The 13,397-nt window shown below is 25.1% G+C and overlaps 1 protein-coding gene across 1 annotated transcript in view; it reads right to left on the bottom strand.

Annotated features, from left to right (window-relative positions):
- Window positions 1–1,269: 1,269 nt before the first annotated feature.
- LOC136983800 (pentatricopeptide repeat-containing protein 2, mitochondrial-like) overlaps window positions 1,270–13,397 on the bottom strand; it is a 40,067-nt gene continuing 27,939 nt past the window's right edge. The window contains exons 8-10 of the mRNA XM_067280659.1: window positions 5,386–5,502; window positions 1,744–1,915; window positions 1,270–1,456 (exon numbers count right to left, since the gene is read on the bottom strand). Of these exons, the coding sequence (XP_067136760.1) occupies window positions 1,335–1,456; window positions 1,744–1,915; window positions 5,386–5,502 (411 nt within the window). The 3' untranslated portion in view covers window positions 1,270–1,334. The remainder of the gene's footprint in view (window positions 1,457–1,743; window positions 1,916–5,385; window positions 5,503–13,397) is intronic.

Consider the following 13,397-nt stretch of genomic DNA (forward strand, 5'->3'; position numbering starts at 1 on the left):
ACGGTACAAAAGAACAGCATTTGCAAAGCTTGGTTCACTTTATTTTTCACCATCTGGCATTGGTTTATATAATATTTCATTTATATACATCTATGATATTTTAGAATGTTCTAAAACTGAAAATACTAATTAAACCTAAAATACTATAGCTGTTTTAACTTAACTGAATAATAAATTTAGTGTAAAACATATGAATTAAAAAAATAAATTGTTATTTTATAATTTATTTATTCATGTACATGCTTTAAAATTCAGAAGCAAGTTGTTAAAACTTCTTTTCTTCATGCATAATATAATGTGAAATACTTGCATAATGCATATAAATAAATTATTTGTACATATTGATTGTAATTTATGCTGATGTTTAATGACAATATATTAATTTTTTACATCAGTTAGCTGTTTCTTAAATTTCCTTTTTTTTAAATATAGTTTCAAAAACTTACATACAAAATCCGATTTTGTTATCACATTATTTTCAATGTTATGTATATGATAAGCTTTTTATTGTAGAGAAAATAAAATAATCCAATTTATGGCAAAATGTGGACATAACTTCAGTTTCTAGAAACATCACCAAACGATTGCCTAAATAATCAGGCTAAAATTCTGCTGATTTTAAATAATTATTTAGGCAATCGTTTGGTGATGTATCTATATACTTATCAGGCATTGCAATGTTTGTTATACTTCAGTTTCTGCAATTGAATTATTTTACTTCTTAATAGTGAGGTCGAGGCCGAAGTTTTAAACGTGTACATCGGATGTTCGGCGCTGCTTTCCTGTAAGCCTAGAAGTTTGACAAAGGCATTTGAAAAGTCAGTGAAATCATGCTAGACATTCCAAACGCCATTGTCAAACTTCTAGGCTTACAGGAAAGTGGCGGTGAACGTCCGACGTACACGTTTTCGCGTTTAAAACTTCGGCCTCAACCTCGCTGATAACAGTCATTAAGAGTGCACATTTTCTGTTAGGGAGAAAATAATAATATTCTGTAATATCTAAATTATTAATAAGTAAGTGTGAAAAAATGTTTGCTTGATATCAGAATAAAATCTTAATTTTGGAAATCACGGTTAACTTGTGAAATAATTTTATATTCCGAGAAAATTTTCTGATGTCGTTAACTTTGTTAATATACACATAATAATTTATATATTTTTATGTAATATATATAAAAATATTTTATATATTAATAAAAACAAAAAATATTTACTTTATTTCTATAAATCATGAATTTTTGCAGTATTCGATAAAATGTCTACAAAATTAACATGTAATAAGAATATTTATTTAATACAAAATAATAAATCTAATAAATAATTTACATCTATTTATTCATCTGTTTCAAGCAGGCCTTGCCTCTGACGAAGGGAAAAAGCAGACGATGTACGATGGGGGTTACTTAGTGGAGCAATTCTACCAAAAGTAGGACGACGATTTATAACTGAACTGGCTATGATAAAAAATTTTATAATAAAATTATAGATAAAAAAAAATAACATGACTTGTTATTTTAAATGAAAAGAAAAACAGTAACAGTTTACAATTTCTTTAAAAATAATAATTATTAAAGATATTTATACGCAATACTGTATAAAATTTTTCATTTTATTGTTGATCTTACCAATTAAACAAAGTTATTTTTTAAAGATGTTAATGTAAATTGAAAAATCTCATTGTAAGATTTCAAATGTGAATGAAATTTATATTTTTAAATTGTTAATCAATTAAATAACTAACCTCCTGTAGAATCTTTAGCTGTGGCTTTGGGAAGGACCGGACTGCATAATAACTCATCTAAAGTTGATTTCGATATATGATTGTTATCTCGAAGAGCACGATAAATTTGTTCAAAGATATGGGCAACTTCTTTATCTCCTTGTCTTTTGACTGCTTCTTCTATTTTTGTTATCTGTATTTTTATATATAATGAAATCTTCTTATTAATTGAATTTATAGTTTTATATTTGAATTTTCGTTCAAATAAATCAATCATGGTATAAAATTATTGAAAAATTACAAGGGTTAAAAATGAATATAATTTAATATAAAATAATATTTTTTAAAGAAGAATTAATGTAAAAGGTTTTTTTCAATATAAACAATTTACAAAGATATTATGTATCTATATAAAAAAGTTTTAATTCAATTTTACATACAAGAAAAAAGCACTTAAAAATGTTAATGGCATTGGTCTTTTTTCTGAACCTCTAAAAGTTTACAATAAAAGCTATATTAAAACTTTAATATAGAAAATTCTCTTAAAAAATATTTCTAAATAGGATTTTTAAACATTTTTTTTGGAATTATAGAATATATGCAATAAATCATGCATAAATGAAACATTATATTATACCAATTTTTCTTTTGACAAATAATAAATATATAATAAAAAATGAAATTAAGTTTCATTAATTTGCATTCAGTTTAAAAATCAGGAACTATTCTACACACTTTAATCTTAAAGTGAAGGATACTCTTGCAAAACTTCTAACAATATTTGATATTATTCTATACTTCATAACTGGGTGCATAAGTAGACAATGAGAATCTTCCTGTGCATCCAGTTGTGACGTATAGAATAATAAATTTAAAAAAATCACACGGTTCGAAATGAGTCAACAATATTTAACAACAACATTTAAAATCTTAATATTGTGACTATCTCTGTGTATGTAATATCTTTTAGAATAAGGCACATTAACTCAAAAATATATCTCCAAATAAAAAATTACTAGAGATAGAATATTATCATCTTTCATGAATTTAAAATGTATTATTAAAATACCATTGCAAGTATATAAAATAGAGCAAAGTCAACAATAACAAATGGTGTATATAGAAAAACATAAAAATTTCAACAATATAAAATAATGATTCCTGATTCCATATCTTACTTTAGATTATCATTGTTTTATTTCAAAGAGAAAACTTGTTCACATAAAAATGTTTTGAAACGTCACCCCATGTTCAAGTTATAAAAAAACGTCGAAAAATAAATGTTGTAATTACATTCAAAGTTCTCCTCAGTATTACATTAATAAATGAGCATATTATCATCATTCATACTTGTCTTTTAATATTATTAAACACTCTTCTTCCTGTCTTATTTTCTTCGATGTAATGTACAGTACAAACCTGGTTTAAGAGATTATTGGAAGAAAAAGTGTAATGTCGAGAGTAATGAAGCAAATATAGCAAATTGTAATAATATTTAAAATTTCTTTCTTGCGAAGACACAATGCAGTGACAGTAGATTTAAAACACTGGGCAAATTTTCATCCTTTATTTGGTTGGCAACTGAATAAAGGATGAAAATTTGCCCAGTGTTTTAAATCTACTGTCACTGCATTGTGTCTTCGCAAGAAAGAAAACATAAAACACGATTTCCTCAAGATAAAACTTAAAATTTCATTTTGTTATGATATATTTCTTAAAATATGAAATCAAAATATTCCACATTAAAATAGGCATTCATTTTATATCAATATTGCTGAATATGAATACATATTTTTTGTAGAATAATCTGATAAATTCTTATTCCTTAATTACGTAAGTGAGATAACAAAAAAAAAAAAAACTGTTTAAAGTTTTTAATCTTTTCAAAAGTCTAAAACTTACAGTTTTAATCCTACAATTGAAAATTAAATTGTATTGAGAAACAGACTCAAATATACAAGTGTATACATTTTACTACCAGAAATGTTTTCAAATCATCCTAATTCATAATCAGATAGTTTTAAAATAACAGAAAAGAATAACAACTTGCAATTCTACTAAATTACATTTTAAACTTTTTTAGTAACACCTTAAATTCAATTTATTATTATATTACAATGACATGAATTAAATATTTTATTGTAATATAAGTGGTACTTCATGCTTCAAAGTTTGAACTGCGTGAGCAGTGAAAAATGCACTCAAAGCATAAATGCAATCTGTTGTGAGCACAAGTTCTCTCTCACTCTTGTGTTATATTCATATATTTTCAGTGCTTTTGGCATGTTTGATTATATACGTTGTGTGTTATTTGTTGATTTTTAACAATTTCTTCTTGCAATTTTTCTTCATTGACAGCTTTTGAATGCCCCGTACGCTTTCTATCCCTTTGTTTAAAATTTCATGAACAGAACTTATTGCCTTATCAAAACCAAATTTGCCATGTTTGAAGTTTAGGAGCATCTTCCCCATACACATTATAATTTTTTTTTATTGTTTGTATATCCTTTCTGATACTCATTATATCCTTTCTGAAACTCATAAAACATATTCCTGACGTGCTTTTTATCTGAAGACATTTTGACTTGATTTTATTCAAACAAACTGTGAAATAAAAAGTTTAAAATAAAATTCTAAACAGAGAATACAATCTCAGATTAACAATAATGTATTAAATAACTGTTATAATTAAACCACATGTCTATGTTAAGTAATGAGAGCTGCTAAAAATACACAAAACTTTTCGTTCAACTCAACATAACCTTTACTTAATTAACCATGGAATCCAAGAAGTGTGCCGAAGCAACGAAGCCTAAGAGGAAGGATGTGATATTGACGATTGAAACAAAAAATGAACTTATTGTGAAGCACGAAAGTGGTAGATGTGGAGCAGATCTGACTGTCATGTTTAAGATGTCAAAGTCAATGGTGTGCAACCAGTAAATGCAATTTTCAGTTTATTATGCAGTGTTTACATATTTTATTTATTGTTTTCATATTTTAATACTGAATCCAATAATGAATACTATTATCCTATTCTGTTATTTTAAAATTAGCTGATTTTCTATTGGAATGATTTTAAAAAATTTCTGATAATGAAAAGTAGGGAATTCTACATTTTGAGCCTGTTTCTTGTTATAACTATATGATTTTTAGGGAGTCATTGTTCCCTGTTATAAGTGATTATTACATCTAAAGTTAAAGACTTTGGAAACATTAGTGATGATTTACATTTGACTTATACAGTTTTTAAAAATTTCTTTTGTCTTATTTAAGTTTTTAAGAGATTTCTTTCCAAAAACAAAACGACTCACTTTGACTCAATATGAAAATTAATGTACTATAGAAATATGTTTAGAAGATAACTCCTAAAGGCTGGATGGACCTAAAAGTGTCTCTGTGTTAGAAATATGATTCATTTATGGCTTTTTAGTGCTCTCTGAGCAAGAAAAAGTCTAAAAAAAATGATTCATAGTAAAATCATAAATGCATTTTAAAAAAATGTCTTTAAACTTAATAATTCTTCAAAAAGTACATTTTAATCTTAAGATAAATAAAATATATTAATAAAACTTAAATGCTATATAATTCATTCTATTTATAAATTGAAATTTATAAACTAAGACCAAAAACTAGATTAAAACACAATTAATTAATCCTCACCGTATCCTGCGTAATTTCTCCTTCTGTCTTCATTTGCATTGGAACGTCTTGATCAACAACCGATCGTAATGTAGCAAATACATCCTCAAGACGACCTAATTCTGATAAGGCAATAAGCTAAACAATTGAATGTAAATTGAATTAAATTCCCTTGAATGTTTTTATATCTAAGCATAACTTTAGAAATTTATATATATCAAAACTTTATTCTCAACATCATATAATATCTCAATTTTAAAAATGACATTTTAGATATTAAGTATTATTAATTTATGAAATTTGATAACACAGTTTATTATAATTTTACAATAATTTTCTGTAATAAATATTAATAAATAAGATCAAAATATCCATCTACATTAGTTTAATTAACATTCTTCGGACATCCTCAACTATAATATCATTGAAAAATTGGGGTTTGTGGATTATTGTTTAGGATTTATAAAAAACCTAAACAATAATCCACAAACCCGATTTTTAAGTAACACTGAGAGATCTGCTGAATTATCAGGCTGTAATAAGACTAATTTAATAATTAGATATAAAGTAATTTGACTAGAGGTAAGCATTATGATGATGAGATGGCAACCTAACTGCCTGTATCTAGTCATATTACTTTATATCTAATTATAAAATTAGCCTTATTATAGTCCAATAATTCAGCAGATTATTTGGCATGAATACAAGTAGATAGCAATACATGAATTGCAGTTTTTATAAAAACTGTAATTCATGTATTGCTATCTACTAAATGGCTAGTTGTATTAAAAATACGAATATTATAAATTGAGTCATTTCATTTGTTCTTCTGGACGTACATAAAAGTTTTTTGAGAATATTTACAGTAAGATTTATTAATAAATCAAAAACATTATCTCTAGCAAGACATGTATTATTGAAGTTCAACATTTAATTATTGCAAATATCTTTATTTAAATAATTAAGATGTAATGAAGATGTAATTTGTAAAAATTAAAAAACATTCTACAATTTATGAATAAAAAACAAAACTTAAAGTAAATAAATAAAAATTAAATCCTATTTTCTGAAATTATAAATGTATGGTATTTTTCTAAATCTACTAGTTTATTTCATTATTGCTATTGAAAAAGTTATTAAATTTATTCTTGATTTTAATTTTATAAAGAAAATTATGGTAAATATGTTAAATATCATACTATTCCATGTAATACTATGTTTGGTATACATTACAAATACTGGAATATGTAATCACCTAATAAATGAAAATCGCATGTGTGATTTAATTATTCACAGCTACTAGATAGTATCTTAATAAAGGAAAAGTGTTAGTTCTACATACACAGGAAATTCTAATTTTCATAACTGACTTCTACAAAGTTATTTTTATCTTTATGATTACCACATTTGGATATTTTCACAAATATACTGACACATGATATGATGGTGAATGATATCACATCAAATGATGGACTATTTGAGTCAGTAAAATATCTTTTTGTAATTTTGAACAATTAAAAATAATGAAGTGAATTACATGTATATTTATATAAAGAATATTAGATAATATCTTTATATAAGAAAATTATTTTTTACACTTTGACAATACTAACCATGACATACAAATTTTTGAAGTATAAATAAATATTTGTTATTTTTAAATGATGGACAGAATCTACATATGTTTTATGTTTTATTAGTGTCCTTTTTCTGTCTTGACTGTCCCTTGCATAGGGATTCCCAGAAGGAGGAAATAAAGAACAAATTGCCGTGGATCCCAGAAAGTTGGGTCTCTATACAATGTTCGTTTTTCATTTACTTCCTTTACTTTAATATAACATTTAATTTGCCCCTTATGTACGTTGTCCCAGGCTCCTGCCCTTGTAGTGTCTTGACAGTTCTTTCAGCATTTTCACATCAAAGCAAATGTGATCTTTCTTGTATAAACAGTTCAACTAAGAATTGATCTAGTTCTTCAATTGATGTTCTTTGTATCATAAATTTTGTCTTAAATCATTTTGGATTAATTTCACACCAGAAAATAAAGGCACAAGTTGCTACATCAATAATACGGTAAGGAAATTGTCATCAGCCATTGTGCTGTTTGTCTTCTACAAGTCTACATTGCAATAAGCTTGTGTAAAATATTAGCAGTGCCTTTGTTTTTATTATAATCAAGATCACAATAGGCTTTTTGTCATTATTGTCACTTAAGTAGCATCCTGGTATATTATACTTATGAGTGTTGCAATTTTATTCTTTGGGATGTATGAAATCACAGCTGCATTATTTCTAAAATAAAACTTCAAAAAGAAAATGTTTTTCTTGTTGTTGGTAAGATTTTTTGGTAATTTTGGAATATTAAATGTATTATAAGTTTTTCGTGTTACTCAGCTCAAATCTTTGTTGTAGATTGGCTATAAGTTGTTTAGTCTGTCTTATTAAACATTAAATTAAATATTGGTCATATGGACTCATATTTAGTTGTATATATACTTTTATGTTCTAATCCATTTTCATCACATTTAATATACCTTAAAATATTAGCTAAAGAATGTGTTAATTTTTACATTTCATATATAAACATCTATGAAATTTTAAGTTTTAAAAATTAAATATTGCTTAAGATAAAAACTTTTTTAACTTTTAACTATGCAGTTACTTAAAAATAATGTGTGTACTTCGAAATTTTTGAAATAGTTATAGAACTACGACAAACAATTAGGAGGGATATTGCTACAATATCAGAAAATTTTGGCCTTTGACATACGACAAAAAATTAGGAGGGATATTGCTACAATATCAGAAAATTTTGGCCTTTTTGATAGACATTTATATGACAATATCAACAGTGAATAATTTTAAAACTTGAAATAATGTATTTATGTCTCAAAAATTTCCTATATATTATAGATATATATATCCGAATAAATCTAATAAATTGTATGATTTAGCAATCATCAAATATTTCAACAACAGACAAGATTTTTTTTGCTATGCTAGTACAATATGAAAATTTTAAAATTATGCTGGTCCATATGTTTCTCTTTAAAAGAGCAATTCTTCATATTACATCAGATTTACAAAAGAACTGAAATTTAAAAGCAAGACTTTTATTTATCATCAGTGTGATATAATGCTACAACAAAAAAGTTAGATTTTTAAAGGATATCAAAATGCATTAAATATAAATTAAATAATACAATTTTGAATAAATCTCTTGAAAAATTACATTCATTCTTCAAAAAAAAAAAAAAAAAGCCAAAAATTATTTTATTGGCTCAAAATCAACAAACTGGCAGATATAGAAAAATATTGCAATCAATCAATTTTAGTTTAAAAAATTTGACATATTACTATTTCAATTTTTTATATTTATTTTGTTTTTACTTTAACTCCCTTGATATGTAATATTTTTCTTAATTAATTCTTAAACGAATCTTCTTTTTCCAAATTTTCCGCTCATAACAAATTTTTTTCTTTCTTTACATTTTTTAATATATTTAACTCTAAAAAAGTACAAGTTGACCAAACGTCTACATAATAAGATAGACTATAACTTGTGGTTTCGTTCTTCAAATGTCATCCGGACTCTTGTGATTTCATGAATGAGTTAGGCTTTCATTCCCCATTCCTTGCCCATACCTGCTGATCAAGCTAATCTATAACGGATGTAACCGAGGCTCGCAAAATTGCTTAAGGTGTACCTATTCCATCAAATAAATCTGTCAGACAATTTAAAAACTAGAAATAATTTCAAAGACTAAAAATATGCATGACCTACATCTTCCTTTATATAGTATTTAACTAACTTGTAAATTAAAAAAAAATATATATATATTAAAACAAATTTTTGAAAATAAAATTTATAAACAACAAAAGCAAATAAAATTACATCAACATTTTAAATTAAATTTTTACTCATATAATATAAAACCTTTCAAAATTTAGATAAAAATATATAAATAATTTAATTCTGATCATTTAATAAAACTTGAGTTAAGAAAAATTCATCATCATTTACTTAATTGAATACTTACATATTCAAAGGACTACATTATAGAAATATTAGCAAAACTTTCATTAACTGTATTTACTAAATATAAATAAATATTTGAATAGGGAAGTCAAGACTGAAGTCTAATTTCAATAATTAATGGGTTCGCTGTTTACTGTACTTTACTACAATAAAATAAAATACAATATATATAAATTAAACTCATTTATATACTGTATTTTATAAATTGTTTATTCTTTTAAATAAAAGATCATTTTTCGTTTAATCGATAATCTTTATCTATCTTAAAATCTTCTTACAAATATTTAAATATTTCGTTAAAAACTTCAATAATTTAAATACAAACCTTCATTTCATTGTAAAGATTTGCATGAATTATTTCAATGTAATTTAAAACTTGATTGAATTTCATAAACAAACATTAATAATTTAAACATCTTGACTTTAATGGGCATAAATAATTGTTAATTTATTCCGTATGTACTCTAATGATCCTTACAGTTACAACATTTCATTTATATTATTTATAAGAAAGCTTACTGTTATTTTAAAATGATGTATATTTTTACAATTAGTTTACTTTATTGTACACAACAATTAATAAAAATAATAACATTACAGTAAGAAGAATGCCAAAAAAAAAATTTAATTATTAGAAATATATATAGTATTAAAGATCTTTAAAGATAATAAAATAGATGATATTTAATGTATAAAATATAGTTTTTTTTAATCTGTAAAAAATTCTGTATTACTGGAGATAACAGAAATCATTATTAATACTTTAATTAATATTGTAATGCTTGAATCAATTTTGTGGAAAGTTTCAATTTTCTTATTGGATTCATTAAAGTTTTACGATCAATTTATCTTTTCTGCTTCAAGTATTCCTTTGAAAACTTCAAAAACAATGTTTTAATAAAGGTTATTTCAAGTTATTTTATTAGTAGAGTATTTCTTTGATTTTCTTATTATCTTTCCTTTTTGAAACCATTTGTGATCAAAAAATATTTGTATATAAAGTAAAATATATGCATTTTCTAATAAAAAATATGAAAACACTAATAAATTCTATAAGTATGCAAGTAATTAAAAATTACTTTTAATTGAATTAAATAGCATAATATTAGACTAATCAAATTACTTTTGATTTAAAGAATAATAGATACTATAGATACTAAATATAAAAGAAAATTTTTAAAATTATACATAAACATTTAGTCATTTGAGGTAATGAAGTGGTATACAGTAGACCCCACTATAACACAGTAGATACATTCCGTGTTGTATGAGTCACTTAAATACATGAACCAATCACAGCCCGGCACGTGTGCAGTTTAGGGACTACGGCTATTTGAAAGGTTTTCTTCCATAAAATTAATCGATTCTAGACTAATTTGACTCAACATTTCCAAATCATGTATAATTTTTTGGGAATAATCTGTATAAACTATGCTATAAAAAAAATTGTAGGATTACTTACCGAGTGTGCACAGTTTGACGATGCTATTACTTAAGTTTGTTTTTGTCACGGAGTGGCTCATCAAATGGCGGGCGCGTGTTTCCTGATAAGTTATTTTCCGCGAAAAATTCGCTGAACTTTGGAGACATCATTAATATAAATATAATTTTTATGGCCATTAAATAATAAATGTTTTTTAGTAGGTCTGCTGCACGTTTAAACTCAACGGTTTGTGCAATGTCCGCTATTGGTCCAGATTCTACCATGTCATTCATTTCTGTTGCGACACAAGTCGGTGATGACGTTTTACCGTGTTATACGAGTCTCTTTTAGCATGTTATACGAACACAATCGCAATTTTTCGCCGTGTTATATGAATCAGTGTAATAGGGGGGGGAGGTCTATGGTATTAACTTTTATTACACATCCTTTTTTTTATTTGTGTGTTCAAGGAAAACAACAGGAATTTAGCCATTTAAGTGCCTATCTGATTGCTAATTTGTTACTGATTTGTTTGAAACCATTACATCAATGAATGTTTATTGATTTAATTAATATCAAGAAAATTATAATTACTAATACATATATTTTTGATTTTATTCATAGATAAATTCAATTTAAAAAGCATTTTCTCATAATGATTCCTACCACATACTATTTATTAAATTTACTCTTTATTTTAATATTTTCTTAAAAGCTATAATGACATCAATATTTTCATTATTGCTTTTTACAGATTTTATAGTTATATACAGTCAAACCTGTTTTTATGCGCTCTTTTTATGTGCGATTTTTATTTGTGCGATTTTTTTAATGCGAATTTTTAATTTGTGCGGTATAGTTGGCGACTAGTCTCGTGCGATTCGTCATGTCTCACGTTGACTTATTATAGCTAAATAAACTTATTATAGCATAAATGCACTTATTATAGTAATATTATTGCATGAATATGCGAAAAATGAAATAATTTACTTTTTAAGTCAACAAAACACCACCTGGACAAAAATATGTAAAACAGACGATAGACCAGACGATGCAGTCAAGTGCTGACATCTGTTGTCAATAAATTCTATTTCGTACGGTTTTGAGTTATTTTCTATGTGAGACCTTTTTTTATGCGGTCCCTGTTGACCGCATAAAAAAAATTATTTTTTTAATTGTGTTGCGAAAACTATTATTTACAGCCATTCGTGAAGTTTCGTGAGATTTTTTTTAATGCGTTTTTTTTAATGCGGTCCCTATCCCCCGCATAAAAACAGGTTTGACTGTATTTAGTTGTCTCTGATTTGAAATAATAATAAAAGACTCATGATGATTGTTTTATCATCAAAATCTAATCAACCATTTTATCAAGTATTATACTTCATCATTTTCATTAAGTAATTTAGAATTTATCTGAACTTTAATTAGAAAATCTAATCACCACCTCTAGAAATTTGATATTATTTATATTATCTAAAAAATAATTTAGTAAAATGTTTGTTATTTAAATAAAATTATATAAAAATTGAAATAAGTAATATTTTTAGTCAATCAAAGAATTTCTTAACAAATCCCAAATCAATTCATATAGATGTTTATCACATCCTAAGATAATTTCCATTGCTACAATGTGAATTATGGAAGCAGAACATTTAAATTTTTTCGTATTAATTATCGTAGCGATAATTAAATTTTTTCATTTCCTAAACACAAAGCTATATAAAATGCAACATGCAAGAATTGATGAATGAAATGTAATCACATTTCTTACATCAATTCTTTAATTCAAAAAGGAAAAAATTTATTTGAAATTTTTATTCCACAAAATTTAAGTTATTTCCAACAAGAAAAGTTGAATTCTCTGATAATATCCAGAATTCAGTATCATTTTACAATATAATATATATGTGAATATAATTTAATCTCAGATAGGATATGAAATGATTAAAAATAAAAATGTTTAAAGTATCATATTTTTGTGTATATATATCCCATAGTGGCATATAACTTGTAGAAAATTGCTAGAATAAAAATAAATTCTTTCCCTATACATGCAGTACTTTGTAGCAATGTCACTACATAAGTGTACTTTCATAATTGTAATTTAAAATTAGAATATAATCCACCCCATCACAACTCACAGCGCCTTTTTACTCGTCTTTTAAACGCAGATAACAGTAATTTGTATAAAATACAGTAATTAGTTTGTTAGATGTTTGTTTATTTATATAATCACTAATTCATATATTCTAAAACAAAAAAAAAGACCTTAAGCGGTTGTTTTCTGAAGTTTTTTGATAGATACTCTCACCTGCTATTATACTATAAAACAATTTTGCTGCTAGTTTGAGCAATAGAAATTATCTTAAGCTTTCAATTTACTGGTTAATTCTTTTAAGATCTTGATAATAGTGAAATAGCATTAAATATTTCATAACCTTAAAAATTTGAATTGTCGGCATACCTAATGAAATCAGTAAAATGTAAGATTAATTAAAAATTTAGAAATTGAGTTTTATTTGTATATAGATATAGCTTCTTTAGAATATATCCAAAACTGTATAAAGTTTT

The sequence above is a fragment of the Centruroides vittatus genome, unplaced genomic scaffold (assembly GCF_030686945.1).
Source record: "Centruroides vittatus isolate TY-2023 unplaced genomic scaffold, ASM3068694v2 contig_888, whole genome shotgun sequence".
Classification (NCBI taxonomy): Eukaryota; Metazoa; Arthropoda; class Arachnida; order Scorpiones; family Buthidae; genus Centruroides; species Centruroides vittatus.